General features: G+C 39.4%; 2 protein-coding genes across 6 annotated transcripts in view; both read left to right on the top strand.

Annotated features, from left to right (window-relative positions):
* LOC123745879 (zinc finger and BTB domain-containing protein 17) overlaps positions 1-18,272 on the top strand; it is a 583,396-nt gene extending 565,124 nt beyond the window's left edge. For all 3 annotated transcript variants that reach the window (XM_069317537.1, XM_069317536.1, XM_045726979.2), the window contains exons 5-7: positions 11,232-11,462; positions 11,912-12,037; positions 15,998-18,272. In XM_069317537.1, the coding sequence (XP_069173638.1) occupies positions 11,232-11,462; positions 11,912-12,037; positions 15,998-16,414 (774 nt within the window). In that variant the 3' untranslated portion in view covers positions 16,415-18,272. The remainder of the gene's footprint in view (positions 1-11,231; positions 11,463-11,911; positions 12,038-15,997) is intronic.
* A 2,643-nt stretch (positions 18,273-20,915) lies between these two features.
* The window catches only part of LOC123745880 (cytochrome c oxidase assembly factor 6 homolog), a 57,473-nt gene continuing 50,833 nt past the window's right edge, over positions 20,916-27,555 (top strand). Inside the window, exon 1 of one of the 3 annotated variants that reach the window (XM_069317514.1) lies at positions 20,916-21,070. The gene's annotated coding sequence lies outside the window, so the exon portion shown is untranslated. The remainder of the gene's footprint in view (positions 21,071-27,555) is intronic. The other 2 variants (XM_069317513.1, XM_045726980.2) reach the window with 2 other exon arrangements.

Genomic DNA, 27,555 nt, shown 5'->3' with positions numbered 1-27,555 from the left:
TAAAGTGAGCATTGGAAGGTTGAAATCTTTGTTACTGGTTTGCCATTGAAAAGTTTAATATATTTTGTATGTATGTTTCTTCTACCCCACACACACTTAATGTTTTTCAAACTTGTGTGGTGGGTAATGAAGCCAATGAGTTCTTCCTTCTAGAAGATCTATTTTCCCCCCTACCCAGGTAAAAGCTCCCTGCTGATTTCACAGCTCCTGCTGTGTTAAGGCCTGACTTGATACTGGTCTGTGACTCCCTTTCAATTTTCTCCCTTCACCTTCCTCTTGTGGGGCAGTGGCTACACTTACATCAGCAAGAGTGACGCGCTTTTCATTCTTTACCGATTCTTCGATGAGTGTCACGACCCCCCTCCCCTCGTTACTGGGAAACCACAGTGTCATACTCTCCCTCAATTCTGCTTTCAGCCTCAGCTCTAGAGCCTTTTATTCTTCCCCAATTCAGAGCTTAAATCACAGGCTGCTTGCTTGCAGGTTTCCCTCTGCATTTTTGCACTGTTCTTTTTGTAATATTTCTATTCTAACCCATTGGCTGCACATCTGTATATATAGATATAGTCATATGACTGGATATAGTCATATTTTCTTTGTATTTCTAATATTTTACCATTTTTTTCCAAGTGCAATGGGCAGTCAGTAATATTATTATCACAATACTGTACAGTATATAGATCATAGGAATGCACAGATATTTTCTTGTCACTAATGTGCACACTATATTATATTCTTTGAACAATAAAATAGAGTATTGATATTACACTATATAAACACACATTATATATATAACTGCAGTATTTAAATTTGTATGCACCATAATGAAGCAATAAGCAGTTCTGGTGGGTTTGGTAATGATATCCAAGGACAGCATAGTGCCACACACACCCTTCCAGTAGACGATGCCACCAGACGACACAACGTGATGAAGTAAAAGGCATCATGATATACCAACCCATCCTCCTGTCTAGATAGTACTTTTTGTTACTATGTGCACATAGTACAAAAATTTACATACTAAGCAATTAGATAGGAGACCTTTGTACTATTCACTTATAAGAGTCTGAAAAATATGAAGTTAAAAAAAACTAAGTATTACTAGGCCTAGTATAGCACACATGTACTATATTAGGCCTCAGATAGCGTGTATTAGACCTAGGAAGGTTAGGTTAGGTTAGTTAATTTGTCTTTGCAACATAAGTAGAAAATCGTTTATCGGTTTGTCCAAATTTAATTGTACTGATTTCTACTTTCTAACTGTGTTGTACGTCAGTACTGTATATGTACTATGGTCCTCGTCCTTCCTATAAGTACTACGAAAACAGGAGGATGGGCTGAATATACTATGCACATTACTAATTCTAGGCACAATGTTGCTATTATCAACATCCTGATAACAATAGTGTGTAATTTGATTAATTTTTTATAATGTGTGGAACATCACTATACTCAAAATTATGGTGTGTGCATAATAGTGACATGGCCATTATATTCTTAGAACAAGAAAAAAATGCTTTTACCAATATTACACTGCATATAGTATAGGCATCCATCAGTCTCAGGAGGCTTTGGAGTTGCGCTCTGGTTGCTGGTCTGGAGCGGCTTCTCCAGGGCACAAAGCCAGGGTAGGTTGATACAGGGGAGAAGCTGTCACCCATGCAGCAGGTTTCCCCCCCCCTCTCTCCACGGCGCCGAAAGTCTCCAATGGAAAGGCAAACACCAATATGATTGGTTTCAGCGCTGTTGCAGAAACTGTCAGAACGAGGTTGAAGCAACAACGAACTGCCCTATGGGCTCCAGTTCTGGAGTTTACCTCGAAGTTGGTAAAAGAAGGCACAGGGACTTCAAACCTGGAGACCGCCATGGTTGGGGCCGGAGAAGAACCGCCCCAGCAAGGGCAAGAATGACCCCAGCCTCCTGAAGCAGAGCTTGGGCCACACGAGCCCCAGGAGGTGGACATCCGAGCCCCGCACCTACGGGTTCCAGACAGAGATCGTCACAGTCCCCTTTCACCCCGAGGCCGGCTTCCTTCAAGACCAAGCAGAAGGAAGAGTAATAATTATTAATTACAAAAATTATTATTATAATTATTGTTATAATAAAAATATCAATTAATAATGATTACACTGCATATACACCTATTTATATATATATAACTCTCTACGTTTTTGCACATTATATCGAACTGCTAAACTGGTCTGGTGGGCCCAAACACACCATAACATCAACTGGGTAATCAGCTGATGATGCTACCTGATTTGGCATAATTATTCCAAATAACACCCCCTGTTGCTAACTCTAGGCACAATGTTGCTAGTATTATCAGCATCCTTGTCTAAATTCTGAATACTGTATCAATAATTTTGCATTAGTTTATTTTCTAAAGGAGCATGTGATTGTTACATGTGTAGATGCACCAACAATGATAGAGTGCTGTGGTCGTCTGTGTTATGCTTTGAACATCATAAACTGCATTGTGTTCACTGATATCTGAACATTGTACATAGTCATTGTACAGTACAACCAGCCCACAAAGGAATAGACCAAAGTGACTGCCGCAGTTAGTCATACCCACATGCCAACATCCCAGGCAAAGGAAGGTGCAAACAGGTCAACACTCTCCAAAAACACCTGACAGACTGAACTCACTTCATGCCACTTTAGCTTTGGGGTATGGTAAAAGGCATGACAGACACCCAAGCAAAAAGACATGTTTGCTCACAAACCAGGACGAATCAGAACCTCATACTGCAACCCACGAAAAGTGGCAAACTTTTGGCACTGAAGGAGGAACCAAAAAAAAGAGTGATGAATGTGCTGCTGAGGGTGAAAGTTGGGAATTTGGAAATCCCCACACTTATAATGCTTCCAGGGATTCTATTTGAACCCAGAAGTGCACATGAGGGGAAGAGTCTACTAGGAATACCAAATAATGGATGGGAGTACAACAAACCTTCTGCTATTAATGAAATTCATTAAGTGGTTCTCTCAATGGTTCTCTCTGTGATCATTGGTTCACAGAGAGAACCAATGATCAATTAGGGTGAAAGGGCACCCAGCTTCTGAACTCAGGTCTTCCCAGCCCTAGACAAACCAGGAATGGGAGACATTGACAAGGTAAAAGATTTAAAAGTTCCAGATGAAGGTGGAATTAAATCTAAAGTCGTAAAGGAACTGACTGATGAACTTTGTCCACGGCTGAAACTCCTTTTCGGAAAATTTCTACCAAGGAATAATTCCCCTTGATTGGAAATACTGTCTGCAAATGTCATCCCTAATTTCAGAAAAGGCTGAAAAGAGCTTAACAGAAAACTACTGTCTGATGAACCTAACCTAACATACCCGGAAGCTCATGGAGAGAATCTTCGGGGAGGGAAATAATTCACCATCTTGGTAAACATTCTAGTAAAATAAAAACAAAATGGTTTTTGTTAAAAATAAATCGTCTTACAAGCCACCTCATATTTCTGGAAACTGTAACTAGCTATTCAAACAAAAGACATCCAGTAGATGTAGTAGACTTCTCTAAAGCATTTCATAAGGTGGCACATGAAAAACTATTAAGGATATTGCTTGCACACAAAATATACGGTAGAATACTAGAATGAATAAAACTAGTTAAAACAAAGAAAGCAAATGGTCATCCTAAAGGGAAATGAATTTGACAATAGAATTGTGTTAAATGGTATACCATCTTTGGGCCAACTTTTATTGTCATATGCCTCTTTTTTTTTTCAACGGCTTTTCTAACATCAGCACTCCTTTGTCATTGTGGTTGACTCACAGTGCTCTCATGGCTCTGGAGTCATTTAATCCTATGCATCCTTTGGTAGTTGAAATCCAATATTGGCTGTTTCTTATCTCTAGCAGATTTAAGACAGTTGAGCTTTGTTGAGTTCCCAGCTATATTGGTATTACCTTAAATGAGCGTGCGTACACTGCAACTAATGAGGCTATCTGCACTTATCCTGTTTCCTGCAAAGGCATTCCTTATTCTAATTTATGCCCAGTCATTCATTCCTTAATCTGTGCCCATTGGCAGGGTTGTTGGTCTTTTGTTACTGGTAACAGACTGCATGCTCTTAAGGGCAACCTGTCCCCATGGCCTTACCCCTCCCACCGTAACTGTCAGTGGGAAATGGCTCTGGTGAGGTTACGTTTTTAGCCATACCCGTTTAACTCATATGCACTTAATGGAGCACCACCCTGCTCCTTATTGTCTGAACTGCATTGACCCTCTTACAGTAGTACATTTCCTTGTTGAATATCCTGATTTTCAGAACGTTCGTGTGTCTTGCTTCCTGACTGTCTGTCGTGGTCATTTGTACCTGGATAGAATCCTTGGTGAATCTAATGCCTTTGATATTGCTTGTCTTATGTACTTTTGTTCTCATATTGAAATCCTTAGTTTTGGAATATCCTGCAACTTTGATGGTACAGTACTACATAGTCTTCCCAGCTTGTTCCTTTCTTTTGATAATTACCTGCACTGTATACTTACTTCCTCCTACACCCTAATCGGCAGTGGGAAATGGCTCTGGCCAGGTTACGTATTGGCTATAAATAAACACAGGCACTTAATAGAACACTGCTCTGCTCTTTATTGTCTGCGGTACCTTCAATATCGCTCACCAGATGGCTTTGTTCTTGTATTAGAATCCTCTGGGAGATTTTCAGCCTTTTTTGATAATTACAGTACAGTACTTATGTTTATTGTCGTATGCATCAATGACACAGGTGAGAAAATTACATCAAGTTTGCAGATGACACTAAGATCTGTGGTACAGTAGGAAGTGAAAGTAGTAATTTGCTTTGTCATGGAAAGGCAGCCTGTATATGTGTGTGTAGTTACAGGAACAGTAGTTACAATGTGTGTGTGTGTGTGTGTGTGTGTGTATATAAATATATTTATTTATTTATTTATTTATTTATTAGGCTTATATTGAGGTCCCCCCAAAGTCAAACTACTGTACAGACCTTCCCTGGGATGCAGCCATGTAACAACGATGCAACTCCCGGGTACCTATTTACTATTAGGTGAATAGAGGCATTAACTGAAAAGAAATGTGCCCAACCATATCTGTCCCATTCAGGATTTAAATCTAGTATTCCCAATTGTGAGTCAAGAATGAATCCCTGTACTACAGAGATCCTTTGAGGCCTTACTAAAAGATCTACATGAACTCCACAAATGATCGAAAGACAAATATTTTCTAATATAGAAAATGCAAGACCCAGCATGTGGGGCATAATGCACATCACAACTACTAAATCAACAACATCACCTTGCAGCAGATTAAGGAAGACAAGGACTTTGGTGTCCTTGTTTTGCACAACAAATGGGAGCTGTAATAAAAACAGCTGATCAAATCCTGGAAACAGTCAAGTAAATATTTGACTCTTAAGTGAAAGAAGACAGTTATTTAACTGTATAGATCTCTGGTACACTCCTGTTTGGACTAATGTGTCCAAATATGGAGACCTCGTCTTACAAAGGACATGTATATATACTTTTGGAAAAAGTTCAACATTGAGTGACAAAAAGTCATCTCGGAACTAAGTCAACTCTCATACTAGGAACTGTTGAGGGCCACAGGACTAGCAACACTGCAAACCAGACATGACAGGGATACTCTCATCTAAACTTTTAAAATACTGAGAAATTTGGAGAATATGGTGCAGGCCATTAATTTAAAAGGTCAAATGTAACATACAAGAAGCAATGGCTTCAACCTCAACAAGCCAAAATGTAGAACAGAAAACAGGAGATTCTTTTTTTGCCTATAGCCTGGTTATAAACCCATGGAACAACTTACCTGCTGAAGCCATAAATGCGAAGATATTGCTGCGGTTCAAAAAATGTGCTGGATAAAATCATCAGGAAAAATGACAAGCTGCCAGCTTCCTGTCCCCATTGAGGCCACTAAGAGACTTGTCTGCCCTTGGGTAAATTATCTTTAAAGAGAGAGTGGCTGTAAAAATTGCTTAATTATGAAAGCCAAACAGGCCTCCTGACAAAACATGGGACACAAGGTAATCCTCCTTCCACTTGATAAAACAGTTGGCATTCTCTCACAAAGAATAAGGAATTCTCCAATTAGCCAAGAGAAATCAAAGATCTGACATTAGCTAGGATACAAATGCAGAGCCACATTATAAGTGACCAGGGACTAGTTCAGAAGTGTGGTCCGTGTTCCATATTCCAGAAGAAAAAACAATTTCAAGTCCCATCAGGTCTGAAATACAGGGAGACAGGACTGAGGAAACTTTTGGATAAAATCAACAACATCTACAGTGGGAATAAATTATCAAAACTCAAGGCAGAAAAGAGGCATTGTCAGTATCAAACTGCCTGGAGAGAATAACAACCCTTTCCTTGCACACACACCCACATGGGTATAGAGAAACTCCAACCCATAAGCCTTAACTCAAGAAGGGCTAAAGTGAAACCAGACCTGATACTGAAGCAAGGAGACAAGCCAAATAAAAGTTGAGATATCAGAAACTTCTGATGGGTCGTTTTGTCGTCCTCCATAGAGAAAACGATAACCAAGCACAAGGTTGAAAGAAGGATCCGTCCAGACCATCATATGTAGGAAGGTACAACAATTCCCCCCCACATTTACAGAGATGCCTTCTGGTATGGAAACCTGTACCTAAGTGGGGTTGAATGAAAATTAAACCACCAGTCAGACCACCACCACCTCTCATCACCTTTAGTGGGACCTGATCATCATCAGTAGATGAAGATGGGCTCACCTCCAAGACATACAGAGAATCATAGGTTAAGTGATCCACAGAAAGGAAACTAAGAGATGGCTTCAAACATCCAAACTCTTCTTCCTGGAGATGAAAACATGGTTCCTATCACTCGAAATCAAAAGGAATTGGTGCTGTACCTTGCTCAGGCCCCAAAACATTTTGCATCTTCCCTTTGGGGCTAAAGGAATAACAGAATCCTTAACCAAAAGAGAAAATACAAACTTTTCAGCCTGCTTCTCGGTGAAATTAAGCTTGATTCTCTTGGGATCAACCAAGATGAAACCCGAAGTGCTTTTGGCATGGCAAACAAGAAAGCTGACCCCTTGGCACACCGCCAGTGCCCGGATAGGAGTCCTGAAAAATGTGTATTCTCTTGCATAGCTTGAACACAGGTTGACATGGTGAGAGAAACCAGGCGGCTCTGTAGGCTTTTGAAATTGATGAATGAGCCACTGTCAGTCATTCTGAACTGGACTGAATCAAGGATTTCCTAGCATGATCCTACAGATACAGTTTGAAATGTTTGTGTGGTAATAGAGTATTGTGCCCTTCTGCTTGATTATGTATGTTCCTGTCCAAAGAAAACACCAAAATTTACTTTAGGGAGCAGCAGAATGAGATAGTTAAGAAACAAATACCTGATTAAAAGTGCTTTGGAAGCCTAACACGGCTGATGTAAAAAAGTTACCATTTCAAAATTTGTACAAATCTATCAATCCAGGTATGATAATAGGCATGACAATAAACTATAAGCCACTGAAAGTTCATTTTGGCCTTAGTCACAAGCAAATATATCCAGTACTGTATTCATCTTGGCTTTAGCCAGGTTCTTAACTTCTCTGGTATCTTGAGAGTCTACTCTGCCATCAGCTCCACTGTTCTGCATTGCCATTTGCACCATGTTGATTGAAGGTGTGCTTACAGTAACCCTATTTCTTGAAGGGTGGTTATCTCCTACTTTCTTGCCCTACTTCCTTCCCATGCTCTGGCAGGTTTCTCTGGAGCTTTGCTTTCTTCTGGGCACATTTGTTTTCCATGAGTTTCTTGTGGTAAATTCTGGTTGATTGCCATTTCTTAGGTTTGGCAGGTTGTTTCCAGCATTTCTTTGCTAATTTCGCTGGATCTCTGGGATGCCTACTAGTAAATTCTCTTCCTTTTTTTTAGTTTAGGATTTGGCTGGAGTTTAGTATGGGGGCAACCTTCATACCAATAACAGGCTCTACCATTTAGTCTTTTCCTGGCTCCCACATCTTCCACAACCTGTCTTAGTGGTCCTTCGATGTCTTCATCTTTGAGTGATCCACATTTTAACCTACCTCAATGATAGGTCCCTTTGATATCTCCAGTCATCAGGGTTGTCTACTGTCCAGGGTTATAGTAATTTTCCAATTGGCCTGCTTCACCATATAGGTCAACTAAGGGGGACATCCCAGTTGATGTCATCTTTTCTATTCCTAGGTTAGCCCTATTAAGGCTGTGCATGCAATCTCCAGCTGATAACAAGGTGATCTTGGCTTTGTTGCCAAGTTCTTTTTCTACTTTTGAGCGGCCTGGTCTTTACCTGCATGCTGTTATCGATGGGCTGTGATTAGGCTGCTGTTCGGTCATTGAGGGTTTTAGCAGACTAACAAGGTTCTGACAGTCTGGTACTGGGTTAATGTTTCTGGACTCATTGTGCCTCTGTTGCCTTGGGTTACGTCTCTTGACCTGACATTTTCCATAACTGACTGCAATTTCTCCTCCTCCCTAGTGAGCCCCTGTTTTTTTCTGTAGGTAGTTAGCTTTAGGGAGTCACAAGGGGGCTTTCATCAGAAAACCAGCATTGAATGTAATGAAATGCCTCTTCCTGGGCGAGCCCCAGTGGCTCCCTGATGCCCACTCCTTCCCTTCCAGGTTGTCGGATAAGGGTAGTTTTCATGTGTGCATCTACTCCAGAACTGATGGCCTTGGACAGTGTGAGCCCCAACTCCTACACCCTGCCCCCAAACAAGTGGGAGGGGTGGGGCAAACAAGTGCACACTTGTTTCAAGAGATTCAATCATTTGTTTACATTGTTGGGGTAATTCATTTGACAGGTTATGAGGCTTCAGTCTCTTTGAATTCAGAATTGGTTTGTTGACTTTCTGGATGCCTTTCCCAGTGAGATGGCGGGATGTCACCTGCTCCCTGCGTCTATGTTAAGGAGAAGTCCAGATTCTGGCACTGGTCCCCAGTAGGCCGAACAAAACTCCATGATTGATGCCATCTAGTAATTGAGAGCCATCTCAGCAAGGTAGCTCCAGGGAGCGATTAGGGCTCACTCAAAAATAGGCTTTTCATTATAGTCAATGCAAATTTTTTGTTGGTTCTTGCTTCTGGTTGTTGGGTTGGGGAGCTTCATACTTTCTTCTGGAAATGGGAGTTTGTTTTTTGGGGTCCTGGGGGTTATTTTCTTCATTTACAGTCCTCTCCTTCCTTTCTTTCTGGGTAAGAATGAGACAGCTGGTTTCTGATGGGATCCTTTGGTGATTGATGTGTGGCTGATTCAGCCGAGGGCATCATATATTATGTCTGATTGTGGCCGTTACGTTTGCATCACTAGTGGTGCATGTGGGGGATCCATCTTAGGTTCCTTATTCCATGTGGTCATGTGTCCTAGGTTCCTTGTTCCATGTGGTCATGTGTCCTAGGTTCCTTGTTCCATGTGGTCATGTGTCCTAGGTTCCTTGTTCCATGTGGTCATGTGTCCTAGGTTCATTGTTCCATGTGGTAGTTTGTCTCAAGTTTTTCATGGTATTAAGATTAGCCAGCCTGTGGTATGATTCCCACCTTCTTGTACCTCTTATGAAGTTCAGGATCTTCTGGGTTTTGTCAAGAACATAAGCTACCCCTTCAGGGTTCTTTCTCAAGATTGTAATTTATCACTTCAGGGCTCTTCCTTTCCAGTTGAACTTTGCTCTAGGCTCTCAGAATAGTGGTATTGCATGCTTTGGCTCCAAAATGTGCAGGTCCTGTTATCCATCAGTGACTGGCTTATTTACTGTCCAGTGCATACTTGCCAGGGGTCATGTGTTGGTGATATAGTACTGATTATATAAACCTTTCTGGTTAATCTCCCAAAATCCCAACTCCAGTTTACATAGAGCCTTGCATCATTAGGAATATTATAGGACACCAATGTGGCCAACATCTTACAGTTGGAGGTTTCATTCGGCTAGCTGGAATTTCACTTTTGCTTAGTTTGTATTTCCCATATTTTGTTTTGTTGAGAGCTCAAGAACTGTTACAAGCTTAAATTTGCTTCTGTTTTCCTCTTCGATTGTGTCTGTGCAAACTCAGCTGGTTTCTTGACTATCTAGCTCTCTGTCGCTTATCACTATACACGATTAGGTGGAAGTCGCTCTTGTTTTAAAGAGATTGACTCTCCTGAGTGGTTCATGTATCCATCAACACTGGCAAGTTGTTGGAAGTGCAATGTCTTTACAGGGTTTGATTGGTTTCTCTCTCTGGTAATGAATACTTGTCATGGTCTCTTGCCTGGCTTCTATGGATTTAGTACTCCCTGTGTTCCACATTTGTATTGGTGAACAGGCTCTCTCACTTCAGTTCAATTTGGACAAGGCCTTATTTTTATGGCTTTACAGCTGTTTGTACCTCTCTCTCGGGTAGACTTTTGCATCCACATGTAACCAATGTGTATAGTGGACAGCCACTTGGGCTGGATGGTAGAGCAACAGTCTCGCTTCCTGCGGGTCAACGTTCAGTCCCCAACCGTCCAAGTGTTTGAGCCCAATTCTTTTTCCCCCATCCAATCCCAAATCCTAATCCTGATCCCTTCCCAGTGCTATATAGTCGTAATGGCTTGGTGTCTTCCCCCTGATAGTTCCCTTCCCTTCCTTGCATGTCCACCAACAAAGAAATTTTCTTAGAATTTGTGTTATAAAAATGTGATATACTAACCCATTCTCCTGTTTAGATAGTAGTAATTTTTATAACTGTGCACTATAGTACAAAGATTGCCGTTCTAAGCAATTAGATAGTAGAACTTTGTACTATTCACTTTATAGTCTGGGAAAATAAAGCTAAAAAACAAGCTTAAATATTCCTAGGCCTAGTATAGCACACATATGTGCTATACTAGGCCTCAGATATCGTGTATTAGACCTAGGAAGGTTAGGTTAGTTTAGTTTGTCTTTGCAACATAAGTAGAAAATAGTTTCCTGGTGTGTCCAACTCAATAGTGCCGATTTCTTCTTTCTAATTTCATTGTACGTTGGTATGCATACCATGGTCCTCATCGTTACAATAAGTACAGTAATGTACTACCAAACGGATAGTACAGTACTATCCGTAATCCAGCCCAGTAATCCAGCCCAGGATGATGGGCTGGATATATTGAGTGCTACTTTTATGTAGAAGTTACATTAACGTTTGTTGTTATTTTGCCTTGTGGTATTTTATAATTATTCAGTTTTTCTTTCTTCAAGGGATTAATTGATGAATCTGATGTAAAGGAAGAAATTGTGTATGATGAAGAATACCAAGAATATCCAGAGTCTACAATTGACTACAGTCCTTCAGCTACAGACTTAAGCGTGTATCAGTCTACTAGACTAAAGAGTGAAGAGCAGTCTGGCTCAATGGCACCTTCAGAACTGCTACATATACCTGACTCAGAAAAGGACAGGTCACAAGCTGGACCATCTGGTATACAGGAAGTATGTTTTTGATTTGTTGTTGTTTAGATTTAGCTACTGAGAACAAAGGTTCCAAGTAGCACGGGCTATGGTGAGCCCATAGTGGACTTGATGAATGCAAATGTTTGTGTATTTCTTTATTTATATATTTCTTCTTTCTGATAACATTTATTGTGTAGAGTAATACCAAATTAAGAGTAAGCATCATTGGAGATGATGATTCTTCTTTAACACAGTTCACTATTTGGTCATCTTTAGTTAATTCTATTCTCAATTTGTTGTCTCTACACTGTTGTCAGCACATTGTGTTTATTCAACTTGATCATATATAATGTTGTTGAAGGCTTAACTGATATCAGTTCATATTACATTATATTATTTAAAATGATTCTCCTGGATTCTTGGTGCTAACTGATTCATAATTTTAACTGAATTAAAAAAAAATAATAAAATCATAATAATTGTTTCAGCTAATGAATGATGGCAAAACAGCCGAAAATATGCTACTAGATAATGATTACGCCACAGAGAGAAATGAGGAGCTGATGACCTATAGTGGTGAGCGTAATATGGAGCAACAGGATTTCCATCAGATGGTGAGTTTAGATATACAGGTGAATTAATCAATAAAATTCAGATAAGAATGCCCTATGGGTGTGGGTGAAAGTGGTGACAGGAGAAGAATAGATTGAGAAGAGCATATTTGGTTGAAGAGTAAGTGCCAGAGTTAAACCCAGCTGCTTCCAGTCGAACCTGAGTATTATCTAGGTTAATTATTAATGCCAAGACTATTGATAATAAGTAGATGTTGCATCAAATGTGATTGCCTACATGAAGGTTCCATCACAGCAGAGAAAATACAGGGCATAGTTTCTTTCATCAGATTGGTGGTTCTCAAAACTGTTGAGCATTTGGGTATGTCAGTGTTGCAGTACAGTATTCAGGAAAAGAAAAAACACTCATGTAATGCAAAGTCTCTTTCTGGTAGAGCCAGTGGCTCCTTGAAGCTATCTCACTGAGATTGCTCCATCTAATGAGTCACATCAGTTGCAGGAGTTCTGTTTAGCCTACCAGGGATCAGAATCAGAACCTGGCCTATTTACAGAGGTGCAGAGAGTGATCCAGAAAGTCAGTCAAGCTATACAAACAACTGGAGGATGTACAGAGAATGAAGCCTCGAAATTGCCAAACAACTCCACAAACTATTTAAACAATACAAGATAATCACTCAAAACTAGCTCAGACCAGTTAGTACCGACAACCGCCACCAAGGGGCCTGGCCCCAGCCCACAACCAGCTTCCCTGGTGAGTTCGGAGCCGACGAACAGCCCACTGAAGAACCGATGAACCTGGAGGGAAGGGTGGGAGACAGGCAACCACTGGGACTAACTAGAGAGAGATTTCATTGTATTCAATGCTGGGCTTTTGTGGGAGCTACCCGGTGGCTTCCTGAAGCTAGCTAATCATGGAGGATGAAAGCATGGAAGGAGAGGTGGCAGGTACTAAGAGAAGGAGAGAATCCAGGCTGGAAGATACAGCCCAAAGCAACACACAACTGACTGGAACCAGGAACATTAAACAAATACCGAGCCGCAGGAACCCGGTATTTGGGTCCTAGTCAGGCACCTCAGTCATTCATGCACCTGGTGCTTCCTGTACCCTACTGGGGGCTCACTGAGCTTATCTGTGATTTTGTGCCAGAGGCAGGTTATACCTCCAAGTTTTTCCAAGTTGGCAGTTAGCATGAGTTTTGCTATACGTCCCCCACCATCCGGCCTCCCAGCTGGTCTGCATGTGAGTTGGTGCCTGTAGTGTACCTACAGGTCTCATATTTTACAGAGTTTTGCTACCCTCCGAGTTTGCTGCTGCAATCTGTGGTTCTCTAGGTGTTCCTCAGCTTGTTTGCTGCTGGTCTCCCTTCTCTTATAATAATAATAATAATAATAATAATTATTCAAAAGAATGTGTGTACAAAGAACAAAGTACAATTGTAGGGACAGGAGTTACACATACTAATGAAGCCACTATTATGAAATGTGTTTCGAGCAAAACTTAAAAAATTTGATAAAAAAAAAATTATTTAACCACTGTGCTGCACCAAGTTTATTGTGAAATTCCCCCTGGGTGCATGAAATCAAGTTGTTCCCCAAAAATTATTTTTTCTCCGTAAAATGATAAAGTCCCTTTCCTGAACATGTCTATGTAAAAATAAATACCAAATTCCACTTACTTTGGCTGTGGGGACGTGGACAAGGTGCGCTGTGACGTCATCAGTGGCTGGTCGCCCGTGCGTGACATGCCCAGACACGGTCGTGCGGGCCATTCAAGCACCGGGTGTTGCCACAAATATATTTTCAATTATTTGTTCTATATATTTCCAATGCTGTTTTATTTGTTTTTTATCGTATATGATGTATATTTGGGTCCTTTACAATATGTATACAGTAGAACGTTCATAATGTTCCATGGAACTGTGATACATGTGTCAGTAATGTGTCCACAATAAATGTTTATAATCGCAATATTACTTGTTAAAAATTCACTAAAATTACAATATGTACAGTTTCACACACTATTTATACAGTAACACACTGTATTACACACTCAGTACTTCTGAAGTGAGCAATAATCAACGAAGTAGTCCATGGTACACAGAGCGACTTCGCTCTTGTTGCAACGGGTACAGATTTTCGCTTCCTGTTTCTTTGTTGTGTGTGTTTGCAAATAACACACTCACTTACACCCTTGGCTTTAGTACCTGTAGGTAGTATGTAGCCAAGCTTGTAAAGCGTAAGGTAATCTTGAAAAGATTATAGGAAAAGATAAATTTGTAAGGTAGTCGTGAAAAGATCGCTTTGTAAGGTCCCACGCAGGAAGAGATTCAGCCAGCCTCGAAGAGTGTCCATTAGTCTGAAAGAGATTCAGCTAGCCTTAAAAAGTGTCCATCAGTTAAGAAGAGATTCAGCTATTCTTGAAAATATCTATGGAAAACACCATCATGGAAGCTGCTATCACCATTCATTGATGCTATTTGTATCAGATGCATCATCACTGAACACAGAAAACGATTCATGTATGTACAGTATCATCAATTTAAATTGGCGATGGCATAGGTGGGCAAGGGAGGCGCTCAGAGCTGCAACTGGATACACTCACTGTATCGTCCTCATAGGTGCTGTATCACTTGCATCCGACCATTGTGTTAGGTCCTTATTGCGCCTAGCTTCACCAATATTATGACCCTTATGTTCTTCAAACAATAAGGTTTGTTTAAGGTCACCAACAGAGCGCGTCAGACAGATGTTTGGGAGCCAGAGAAGCGTGCACCCCCATGGTTGCTCACTCAGTACTAACCCAGCCAGCAGCCCTTGGGCATTCTGGGAATTTTTTCCAAGATGGTTGCCTTCTGAATGTCCTAAGAGTCCATTTTGTACACATTTAGAATGGGTCCGAAAAAATCAAAGTTTTCTCGGTTGGCGCAATTTTCCACCGACCGAGAATACTCAGTTGGTGCAGTTCAGTGGTTAAAGGTGTGAAAGGGTAAGCACTTTAAACTAAATGAGAAGCTAATAAAGTTGAGAAAGTTCACAAAAAATAACAAATGAGTAAAATAAAAAGTAATAAAGTACTTAACCATTGAACTGCACAATGCGCCTGCAGGCGCTCGACGGGGAGTGCGCAACGTGCCTCCGGGATCTTATATTTTTAGTATACGACTCAAAACTCCCACGGCTACATGGGGTTCACATCAGCTTCCTCGGGGCTCTTATAAACAGACACCATTTAAAAAAAAAAATCGTGGCCAACATTCCTGGGTGTGAGAGCCTCAGTACTGAGTGAACGTAGTTTTTAAAGATGGCGTCTGTTTACAAGAGCCCTGAGGAAGCTGATGGGAACCCCATGTAGCCGTGGGAGTTTTGAATGGAACATGAAAAATACAAATACCCGGAGGCGCGTAGCACACCCCAGACGTGGGCCTGCAGGCACGTTGTGTAGTTAAAGGGTTAATTATAGCATTTCTGTTTTGGTTGCATCTCACTCTAGGAATATCAGAGATATTTGTTTCTTGTGTAGTGACCATGAGTTCTATTACTGCCCTCTAGGAAGTGCTTAAAGTCAGGATTAACATTGCAGTTCAGAGTTTTATAGATATAGAGAATGTTTGAGAGTATGTGCAGAGATTTGCTATTTAACATGTTTAACGTTTTCAGTAGGGGAGCAGAACTGGAATTTGTCATTGTCCTAATTGCTGATTTTTGTTGAGTAATCATAGGTGGTAGATCCCAATGTAGCACGGATACCATAGGTGAGATATGGATAAATGAGTGAATAATACAGGGTTACTAGGGCAGGGCGAGGTATGTAGTACATACTATGTATTGTGTGGAATTGATCCCTGTTTTCATGTGAGGGATCCAAATTCTGTTAATCCTTCTCATTGGAAAAAGTACCATCTTTGGAAGTTTGATAATTCTAAAATAATAATATATTTTGTACCTCATATGCTTTCATTGGTTTTACTCATAGATTTAAATAAGATGCATATTTTTTTACAGATCTCCCAGAGTTATGATGCTCAGATAACAGGAGGGGAAGAGAGTGTACGAGATAGAGAGAATGCTGCTGTTGCCACATCCAGCAAGATCCACCATTGTCGTTTCTGTCCGTATTCCACCCCTCGGCATTATATTTTAATGAGACATCTTCGCACACACACTGGAGAAAGGCCATACTCATGCCCTCATTGCTCATATCGTGGCACTGATAAAGGCAATCTTAATGTTCATATTCGTACTCATACAGGAGAAAAGCCATTTTCTTGTCCTCAATGCCCTGCTCGTTTTTCTCAGAATGTTCACCTGAAGGACCATCTTTGCATTCACACTGGAGAAAAGCCATATGCATGCCCACACTGTCCTTTTCGTTGCACTAATAACAGTGGTTTAAGGAGGCATATTAAAACTCACTGGTAAGATATCTCTCATTAGCCCGCACATCCGGGGGGCCTCGTGGCTGTGTGGACAGTGCTCGGGGGTAATAATCCGAAGGGCCTGGGTTCGATTCCTGGCAGAGGCAGAAACAAATGGACAGTTTATTTCACCCTGATGCATCTGTTCACCTAAATGTAGATAGGTACCTGGGAGTTAGACAGCTGTTACGGCTGCTTACTGGGAATGCGTGTGCGAGCATGTGTTAGAGAGAAAAATATATAATAGACATATATGGTATGCGTGTTAGTTGCTTTACAAGATTGAAAGAACTCATGTATATATATATAAATAAAATAAAATAAAAACATAATAGAGGAAAAATAGATTGGCTAGAAAGGCAGGGTCCAAGAGCTAATAGCTCGATTCTGCAGGCACAAATAGTAAGCATATTACAATTTTTATACAAAAACATCAGGGACAGGTTTTTAGAGTTTATTTATGCCAATATCAGGTTTTCATTATTAAAGGATAATACTGGTATTAATATTGTATCTGAAAGATTTCTTTTATTATACTGCACTGTACTGTATATATAAAACACATTATACACAAGTCTTACTTACATGAGTGCAATGAGGCATAAGACTGCAAATAGATTGGAAAACTAAATTCAACATAGTTACTCATCCTCAGATGATTTAACCAAACACATATGCAAAACTAATATTTGCTGATATGAATTTATTTTTGTAAAGTGTTATTTTATCATATACAGTATGTTATTTATATAAATATGTAGATATTAAATAATGCTTTGTATATGTGTACAGTTTTACAATTGAACTACTTAATCTATATTATATTTCTCTTGGCAAATGTTCAGCACTATTTGGGCACAGGCAAGATATGGCATATTGTATACTTTATTTAACTGAAGGTGTAGTAATAGAACTGTCATTATCTTGTGTAATATAGTTCCTAAATCATTTAAAATTAATGTATATTTAGTATAGCTTCATAGAAGTTCAATTCCATTAATATTTGCTATATCAATTGTTATACAAAATCTCCATAGATATTGTAATTGCTGTTTCTTTAATAACATCTGTATAGAAAAACTTTATTATATATTCACAGTGGCTGTTTGAGGGTTATTTTAACATTATTATATTATAATAAAGTACAGTACATGCATTTTATATGAGGTAAATCAAATATTGTCATTTTTTAATATTGCCATTGAACTTGTAAAGCTAATAAAGATTCATACACAAAACTTCTGAATTTTATATGTGAAGTTCAGAATAGTAATGTTTATATTTTAATCTTTGATTTGTTTATACAGTATGTCAAAGAGAAACATTTACTGGTAGATGTTTATACATCATTGTTTTACTTAGGTTTCTTTATTTGATAATTTTATATGAAAAAAGAAGTGTCTGATTTGGACATCATGGTTTTCAAAAATAATTTCAGATTTTATTATGCATATTAAATATTTTTCTTTGTTAGAAAAGTGAATATTGATATGAAGGCAAAATATATAAAAACGTCTTGCAAAACTTATGAAAAAGTAGTTCAAATCAGCTAATTATTAAATTCATTCAAATTTTTAGGTACAGTACTGTACGTGATCCTTTGCTTTCCTTTATTTTGTTAATAGACGAGGGACAATCTTCAGTGACAAACATCTCTAGCATTATTCAGCTCAGCTAGCTAACAGTATTGACTTGTACAAGTAAGAAACTCATAGTAATTGAAACCATACTAGTAGTTTGTATCTGGACAACATCACAGATTCAGATGCGCAATACTTCTTACTAATACACAAAAATATATATTGCATCTTGGCACACCTCTGTAATAATTGGTTAGTACAAAATAAAAGACATGTCTTCAACCTTTTTTTTTCTCCATTTGTCTGGAGAAAAGGATCAGCTTTCAATCCCCGATCGTCCAAGTGGTTGGGCACCATTCTTTCCCTATATCCCCTCCCAAATCCTTATCTTGATCCCTTCCAAGAGCTACATAGTTGCAATGGCTTGTCATTTTCTCCTGATAGATCCCCCTTCCTTTCCATTTGTCTGAGTTAGAATAGCAATAGTGTAGCATGGAATAACAATGCAAACAGGTGTATCATTTACTACGGGGGACCTCAATATTTATAACAGGCTTTCTGTTCCTTATGATGGGAACTATTACCTTCAATCATTGTATTAAATGCCCCACAAAATTTATGCTTCATAGGATTAACGAGTACCAGCCTCAACCAGTGAGGTGGGGTTTTTAGATTTGTATGCTTCTGGATAGGCAAAGCCACTTTATATCTGACACTTAAAAAATTGTAAGAAAAGTCTAGAACATTAGGGACACCAAGATCAGCTCAAATGGAAGCCCCAAAGGTAATAACATATCTTGAGAATCCAAGATGTCCACTTTGAATCCCAACTAATCCCTGAATTGTAGTATCAAGTAAGCATCCTGCAGGTCCAGGGAAATAATCCAAGACTGACAGAAAACTCCTTGGCAAACCTGGCAAACTGGTTATCTGGAGAGTTGGACATTAATGAGAGTACTGTATAGAGAAAGGAAAGAGTGAGGATTTGGAGAAAAATCAGCCAGAGGAATGAAGTACAGTAATGGAAATTACTCTTGCTCAACATCACAAATGATAGTCAATCCAGGGAGAGACTTGAGATGGCTGGGAAGAAACCTGGGACACCTGGCTTTGAATATAAGACCAAACCTAACAAAAGCCCTGTGACAAGGCAGAATATGCAAGCTTACTGGGCCCAAGCTTGCTGAAAAGTCTAAAGACATCGCACCACTACACCATCACTGATGCTTACTATGAAAGAGCAGATGGTAGAAATCCCTCTAGCCACCAAAGTTTGGTGAATGTAGGAGAGATACCAACCTCAAGCCAGAAACTCCTTGAGAAAAACACTGCCTGGAATGGCCCAAGGAAAGAACTAAGAGGCAGACCACAGCAGAAATACTGTACCTTAGAAACTGTTTGAAAGACATGCTCCTACCTCAACCAGTGCCCAATCTAACCATCCCTGAAGGAAAGAGTAGTTTGCAAAATGGGTTTCTAATATTAAAAACATTGACCAAACAGACTCCTGGAGGTTAAAGGTTACTGAAGACTGCATACTGGCAAGCTTTACATGGATGGGCATGGAGGTGCATAATAATAAACCTAAACTAAAAAAACTAATGTCCTAAGTGATAAGTGGAAACCTTGGGAATTTGTTACAGATGCCATTAATAATGGTTAGTGAATATGATTGCAGGTGTCATTAGCGATTATGGGGATTATTGTGAGCTTTTAAATAATTGGAATAGAATTTCTTGGAATGTGGAATAACTTTGTGATAAATAAATTGGCTGCCACATAATAATAATAATAATAATTTATTTGCAAGAAGGTACAATGGGTTGGTGAGATTACAAAGGATTGGTATTTTTACTTTAATGCAAAGCCACTAACACGCATAGCGTTTCAGGTAGGTCCTTAATCTAACATTTCAGGTAAGATGAAAGGGTACATTGTAGCAGTTGAAAGTTGACAGAGGTGATTACACTGGTGAAGATATATATGTCTTAAGTACAGTACTAATATTGGGGGAAGTGGGTAGTACAAGATACAGTGTGAGTTTAAAGCACAAATTAGGAAACTATGAGGATGAAATCAGGTACTTTTTCATTTTACTTTTGTACAGGGCATGGGTTGGACAATTTTTTAATTCATCAGGGAGTGAGTTCCAGAGATTGAGCCCTTTTATTTGCATGGAATGTTTGCACAGATTTAGTCTTTGCTCTGGGAATATCAAAGATATTTATTTCTGGTGTGGTGCTCATGGGTTCTATTACATCTATGAAGGAAAAGTTTCAAATCAAGATTAGCATTTAGGAACAAGGTTTTGTACATGTAGATAGCACATGAGAATGTGTGGAGTGAGTTAAGGGACTTTAATAGAGGGGCTTTGTGTTGTCTGACGACAGAGTTTGTTATAGTTCTGATAACAGATTTTTATTGAATGATGATGGGCTTGAGGTAATTTGCAGTGGTTGAACCCCATGCACAGATACCGTATTTAAGATAGGGATAGATTAGCGCGTAGTATAATGAGAGGAGAGCAGAGTGCGGAACATAATATCTGATTTTAGAAAGTATTCCTACCATTGTTGAGACTTTTATTGGTTATGTGTTGTATGTGGGTGCTAAAGTTCGGTCTCTTGCCTCTTTTCTTATCTAATGTGACTGCTACAGGTGCTTAATAAATAAACCACTCTGAAAAAAGCGTATATTAGCCATGAATCGAAAACATATGAGGAGGAGGAGCTCTTCTACTAAAAATAAATCAATAAGTTGCTAGGGTATTCGCTAAATATCGCCAATAACCCAACAAGAAAATAGTCAATCCAACAAAACACGTGAAAGAAAACGTGAACCTGACGCAGGAGTAGATTTAATTTAAACTAATAAGTAAACAGTAAAGTAAACTAATACTAATTAACTAACTAAACTAATACTAATTAACTAACTTAAATAATACTAAACTAAAAACTAAACGAATGCATGTATCAGTACTATAACCGCCCAACAATCTATCTCCCAGGACGAACAAGACCAGCAAGTGGCGGAGGACTCTGTTATTGTGTGATCTTCAGTTGTCCTGGCGGAGAGCGAAGGTGAGCCGTGTTTATTTTTATTTATTTATTTATTTATATATATACAAGAAGGTACATTGGGTTTGTGAGAATACATTGGATAGTACAGTATTTACATTCTTGTAAAGCCACTAGTACGCAGCGTGTATTGAGTTTGATATCATAATACATCAAATACAGTATGAAATGAACAAAACAGACATAATTGCTGCTTACAGGGTAGGCAAAAAGAATACAGCAGGTCAAAATCAACGTACAATTCGCCTCAAACTAGTTGCCCATAACCTAAAATCCGGTCTTGTTCAAGCAGCATTTGTTGTTAAAGATTCGCTACCTAGAACAAAGTTCCAAGTAGCACGGGCTATGGTGAGCCCGTAGTCAGGCAGCAGTATTATCTAACAAGGGGTGTACATCAACAAGTTCCTGACCAGGAAAAGGCAGGAACTCCTACCATCTGCGACAATTCCCTGTAACCTACCTTATCCCTATACCTGTAATGTCAACCCATGTCTGTTATTTTTAAACAATGCTGTTTGTCGAGCAAATTGTATTATTGCTGTTTTCCTGCTATGTTCCCCCTCTTTTATTTATATATTGTCTCAACACATTTTATACTTTAATCTCAATTAATCTCAAAAAAAAAAAAAAAAAAAAAAAATTAGTATTAAGTTTTAGTCTTTAGTGATTTTCCTGCCCGAAACGCTTTGCGTAATAGTGGCTTTAGGCATTTTTTTTTTTTTTTTTTTTTTTTTTTTTTTTTTTTTTTTTAGATATATACAAGAGTTGTTACATTCATGTACAGCCACTAGTACGCGTAGCGTTTCGGGCAGGTCCCTGGAATACGATCCCCTGCCGCGAAGAATCGTTTTTTCATCCAAGTACACATTTTACTGTTGCGTTAAACAGAGGCTACAGTTAAGGAATTGCGCCCAGTAAATCCTCCCCGGCCAGGATACGAACATACATACCGGCATTGTATGTATTAGCTCTATCTATAAATTCAGCAATATTTGCAGTCTCCGTGGTGTAGTGGTAAGACACTCGCCTGGCGTTCCGCGAGCGCCATGTCATGGGTTCGTATCCTGGCCGGGGAGGATTTACTGGGCGCAATTCCTTAACTGTAGCCTCTGTTTAACACAACAGTAAAATGTGTACTTGGATGAAAAAACGATTCTTCGCGGCAGGGGATCGTATTCCAGGGACCCTTAGGATTAAGGACTTGCCCGAAACGCTACGCGTACTAGTGGCTGTACAAGAATGTAACAACTCTTGTATATATCTCAAAAATTTGTATCACCCCTTTTATGTACTGAATGTACTTTACCTGAATAAACATTTGAATTTGAACAAATCCATAAAGAAAACTAAGGAGTGATCCATCAGTGCTATGTTAAAGATGGCACAATGAAAGTGAGAAAAACTCAATAAACTCCTCTGCCAATGTAGGGTATCAGACCTGACTAACCCTATCAGTGCCCCATCTTAATTAACCCCTTTGTTACCTAGTGCAGGCTAGGCAAACTAGGTTTCATCGTTACCTAGCCTCCCCATGCTCCCTAGCTCCATTTTACTCTGGCTATGCCTGTGCCTGTATTGTAAACTATTGTTTTCAGTGTACCTGGGTGTACCTCAAAGTAATCTACCTCATTTATTCTAGTTTATCATGTTCTAAACATTCAATCTTTATTGAAACTTTAATTTTACTTGGCATCTGTATTATACTTGTCTAATTACATTGAATCTTAATTCATTTTTACTTGTTCCCATCTTATTTGTATTTCATGCTATAGTTATTTTTATATCTAGATTTTTTTTTAATTACTCCAAATTTCATCATTCTACTGAAATTAGTTTTTTTTTTTCTCTTTACATTGCATCATTAATTATACCTTTGCCATTTTACCATCAAACAGCTTACTTATGCAACTAATAGACCCAGAAGCAAACCTCTTATTAAAGTATCTATGACAGTCATTACTTTAATGATCAAAATTGCAGGTATTATACAGCATATGATGTAAACAATGTACTGTATTAACACATTATCACAATGTTTCTGTAATTAACTTGAATGTAAGATCTCTAAGCAAACATTTTGATGATGTTAGTGCCCTAATTCAAACAGTTGACAACAAATTCACCTTTATTATACTATCTGAAATGTGGTTGAAAGATGATACAACACAACTCTATAACATGCCAAACTACTCGGCAATTCACAACTGTCGGTCAATCCAGAGAGGTGGTGGTACTGCTCTTTACTACCAATAAAAACTGACAAGCTTAAAAGTTATTTAAACTAGACACATTTGTGGCGAGTATTTCTTTGCCCGTTTCAGAGTCAAGGGTGCCGAGGCTGACTTGACTGTGGGAACAGTTTACAGAATTCCTAACACTGATGTTGCTGAATTCAACTCTACCTTAGAAATCTAATACAGGGTACTAACGAACAAACTTGACAAAAACCAACTAATAATATCGGGATTATAATATTGACCTCTGCGAGCCTGATAACCCACACGTTGCTACAAATAGTTTCCTCAACTGTATGAATTCCTGCATGCTCATACCCTTAATTACTAAACCTACCAGAATTACTAAAATGACTGCTTCTACTCTTGACCACATCTGGACTAACATAACCTCTTCACTTCAGGGATAATCACTGGACCACAGACTATTACCCCACATTTCTTCTAACCAATATTAATAAACCACCTGTAGATATAATGAAAATAAGCTTTAGGTTGCACAATGAAACTTCTATAAACAACTTATTGATGCTGTAAATATCAACTGGGAGACTGAAATAGGTAACATAGTGAACATCAACCTAGCGGTGCAAACATTTCTTCACAAAATTGAGCCTCTATAATACCCACTGTCCAATGTTAACTAAACAAGCCACAACTAAAAGGTTAAACAATCCATGACTTACTAAGGGTATATTAAAATCTATTAATAAAAAACATGACCATGAGAAAAAGTATAGGTTAGGGGTCATCTCCAAATTTCTTTCAAGGAGATACTGTGATGTTAATGAGAGAATCCTTTCTCTTAAGTCAGGTGCCCTTGCTGAGATACCAAATCTAATTTACAAAAAAGCCTCTAGATTTCAAGCTCCGGCCATTGCATTGCTCTACAACAAATCACTTGAAGTCCAAACCTTTCGTGATATTCTACAAAAAAAAAAGCAAAAATAACCCCAGCCCATAAATCTGGTGATCTCACTGATGTCAACAATTTGAGACATCATTATTGCCAACCGTGTCTAAAGCATTTGAAACCAAATCTACAAGCAGCTTTACTCTTATATAGCTAAACGCAATATACTTAGCTCTTGCCAGTATGGCTTCAGACTCAAAAAAGCATCAATGATGCACTGATTAGTATGATTAACTTAATATATGCAGCTCTTGATAAAAATGAGTTCCCTGTTGGGTTACTTGTTGACCTATGTAAGGCTTTTGACACTGTTAACCACCACAACCTTCTTGAATTACTGTACATCATTATGGAGTCATAGGTCACTCCCTCCAATACTTTCAGTTTTACCTTACTGACAGGCTCCAGTATGTTTCCGTGAATGATTCCATTTCTCCCACCCTATCCATCAACATTGGTGTTCCACATGACAGTATACTTGGCCCTCTCCCTTTTCTCATCTACATTAATGACCTTCCAAATGCATCTCTCAATATCTGAAGCCAATTTTATTTGCTGATGACACAACCATCATTTTCTCCAGTCCTAGCCCTTGTATTTAGAAAGACAGTGAATACTGAACTAAATAAAGTCCATCTTTGGCTAACTGCTAACAAACTCACCCTTAACATTGACAAAAACCTTCTACAGTATATTGGTAATAAATCCTCAGATTAAATTAATCAAAGAATTAACAATATCCAAATTAGTAACAAAGTAGATGTTAAATTCCTTGGTATTCTCATTGATAACAAGCTGAATTTTCAGGGCCGCATTGAAAATATAGCAAAAAAAAGTGTCTAAAACATTTAGCATTCTTTCTGAAATCAGATATTATGTACCTCGCCCTGCCATGGTAATGCCCTATTACTCTCTCATCTATCCTTATCTCAATTATGGTATCTGTGCTTGGGGTTCTACTAACCATGGAACTGCAAGCTGCAAGGAACTGCAAGAAAAATGACAGGTTGGATAACAAGAACTTTTCACACTAGAGATGCTATACCGATGATGATACTTTTCAAAACGCTTGTGCTCTCTAGAGTGGAGTACTGCTGCACAATGACAGCACCTTTCAAAGCTGGAGAAATTACTGACCTGGAGAGCGTGCAGAGATCCTTTACTGCTAGAATCCACTCAGTAAAACATCTAAACTATTGGGACCGAGTAAAGAGCCTAAAACTGTACTCCCTTGAGCGCAGGCGGGAGAGGTACATAATAATTTACACGTGGAAAATATTAGAGGGGCTGGTCCCAAACCTGCACACAGAAATAACATCACATGAGACCAGAAGACATGGCAGGATGTGCAGAATACCCCCGTTGAAAAACAGAGGTGCAACTGGTACTCTGAGAAAGAACTTTATCAACATCAGAGGTCCGAGACTGTTCAACACACTTCCACTACACATAAGGGGCATAACTGGCCGACCCCTCACAGTGTTCAAGAGAGAACTGGATAAGCACCTCCAAAGGATACCTGATCAACCAGGCTGTGACTCGTACGTCAGGCTGCGAGCAGCCGCGTCCAACAGCCTGGTTAATCAGTCCGGCAACCAGGAGGCCTGGTCGACGACCGGGCCGGGGGGACGCTAAGCCCCGGAAGCACCTCAAGGTAACCTCAAGGTAAGGTAACCAAAATCATCTACATCCAATAATTACTTGACACAAAAATGATATCAGAACAATAACAAACTTTGGTCCCAGACAGCACTTGGCCCCCTTAAATCTTTGAATATGTTAGATATTAAGTCACTGCACATCCTCTCAAGTGTACTCTATATATTTAAAACTCTGAACTGTAATGCCAATCCTGACCTTAAACACTTTCTGTGAACGTTGTACAATGGAACCCATGGGTTTCACTTTCTAGTGTGGGCACAACACTAGAAAGACATACATATCTGATATTCCAAGAGTGCGACTTAACCAAACTAGAAATACTCGGCAAATCAAGGGACCCAGAATGTGGAATGACGTTTCACTTGAGATCACTTGCTTGTTTAATTTGAGAGTTCTGCCTCCCTGTTCAGTTTTAGGTTTGGTTTTAGCCGGCTCCCGAGCATGGGAGCCGGCCGACCGAGCGGACAGCACGCTGGACTTGTGATCCTGTGGTCCTGGGTTCGATCCCAGGTGCCGGCGAGAAACAATGGGCAGAGTTTCTTTCACCCTATGCCCCTGTTACCTAGCAGTAAAATAGGTACCTGGGTGTTGGTCAGCTGTCACGGGCTGCTTCCTGGGGGTGGAGGCCTGGTCGAGGACCGGGCCGTGGGGACACTGAAAAGCCCCAAAATCATCTCAAGATAACCTCAAGATAGGTAGCAATTTTTACCATGTGGGGTTTGTTTTGTTACGCCTACCTTTCTGGGTATCAAATCCCGGTCGATGGCAGACATAGAATGCTTCCAAACACATGGGGGTTTCCATAAGCCATTGCTCCTTGTGCCTTTCTGAGGGGGCTAGGTTCTGGTTCGTGGTCCCTGGTAGGCAAGAACTCCATCGACTGATGCCATGGTCTAATACATACATATCAGTCCGGTGAGCTCGGGAAGCCCCCGGGTCTTACCCAGAAAATGGCATTTCATTTCATTCAATGCTGGGTTTTTTATTTAATAGTAATAATTCTACTACTTTCTTTTGGGCTCTGAGGTGATAGTACTGATAGTACTATATACAGTAGTATACTGTAGATATAGTATCAGGATGATCTGGCATGGGTTGGGGGGAGGGTAGTAAAACGTACACAAGACTGTCAACAATGCTATTTTGTTTTCAAAACCGTATACAGTATATTCTGTATATATATATTTATTACCAGTAAAATTTTGCCAGTTCTTCTGTTCTTGTAGCCCTATTTAACCCTTAACCCTTAACATGCTCAGGGTTTAACCCTTAACATGCTCAGGGTTTAACCCTTAACATGCTCGGGGTCTAATATCCTGTCATCCCCACAGGCGCATGTCATTTTGAAAAAAAAAAAATGATTTTTTCTTCCTAACCTGTTAATTTGTGCTCACTGATCACGGGAAAAATAATAAAAAAATCGTAAGTGGCATTTATTGCCTGCTATAGGGCGGGGAAGTCTGGCAAATTCTAGGCGCTGACTCAGCGTGCGTCCCAGGCGGTCTTTTGCTCGCAAGCTGTCAGGCTGGAGTTGCCACAAAGAGATAATTACCGAATTATTTCAATGTCTCTGATTGATTTTTCATACTTTTTTTGCTGTAATATTATTCAATAGTGTGTAGTTTGATATATTTATATAATAAAATGAGTGAATCATTGCTGTACTCAAAAATATGGTG

Source organism: Procambarus clarkii, chromosome 88 (assembly GCF_040958095.1).
Source record: "Procambarus clarkii isolate CNS0578487 chromosome 88, FALCON_Pclarkii_2.0, whole genome shotgun sequence".
In the NCBI taxonomy this organism is placed as follows: domain Eukaryota; kingdom Metazoa; phylum Arthropoda; class Malacostraca; order Decapoda; family Cambaridae; genus Procambarus; species Procambarus clarkii.
Note: the sequence above shows the minus strand (reverse complement) of the source record. Positions and strands in the feature narration are given on the sequence as shown.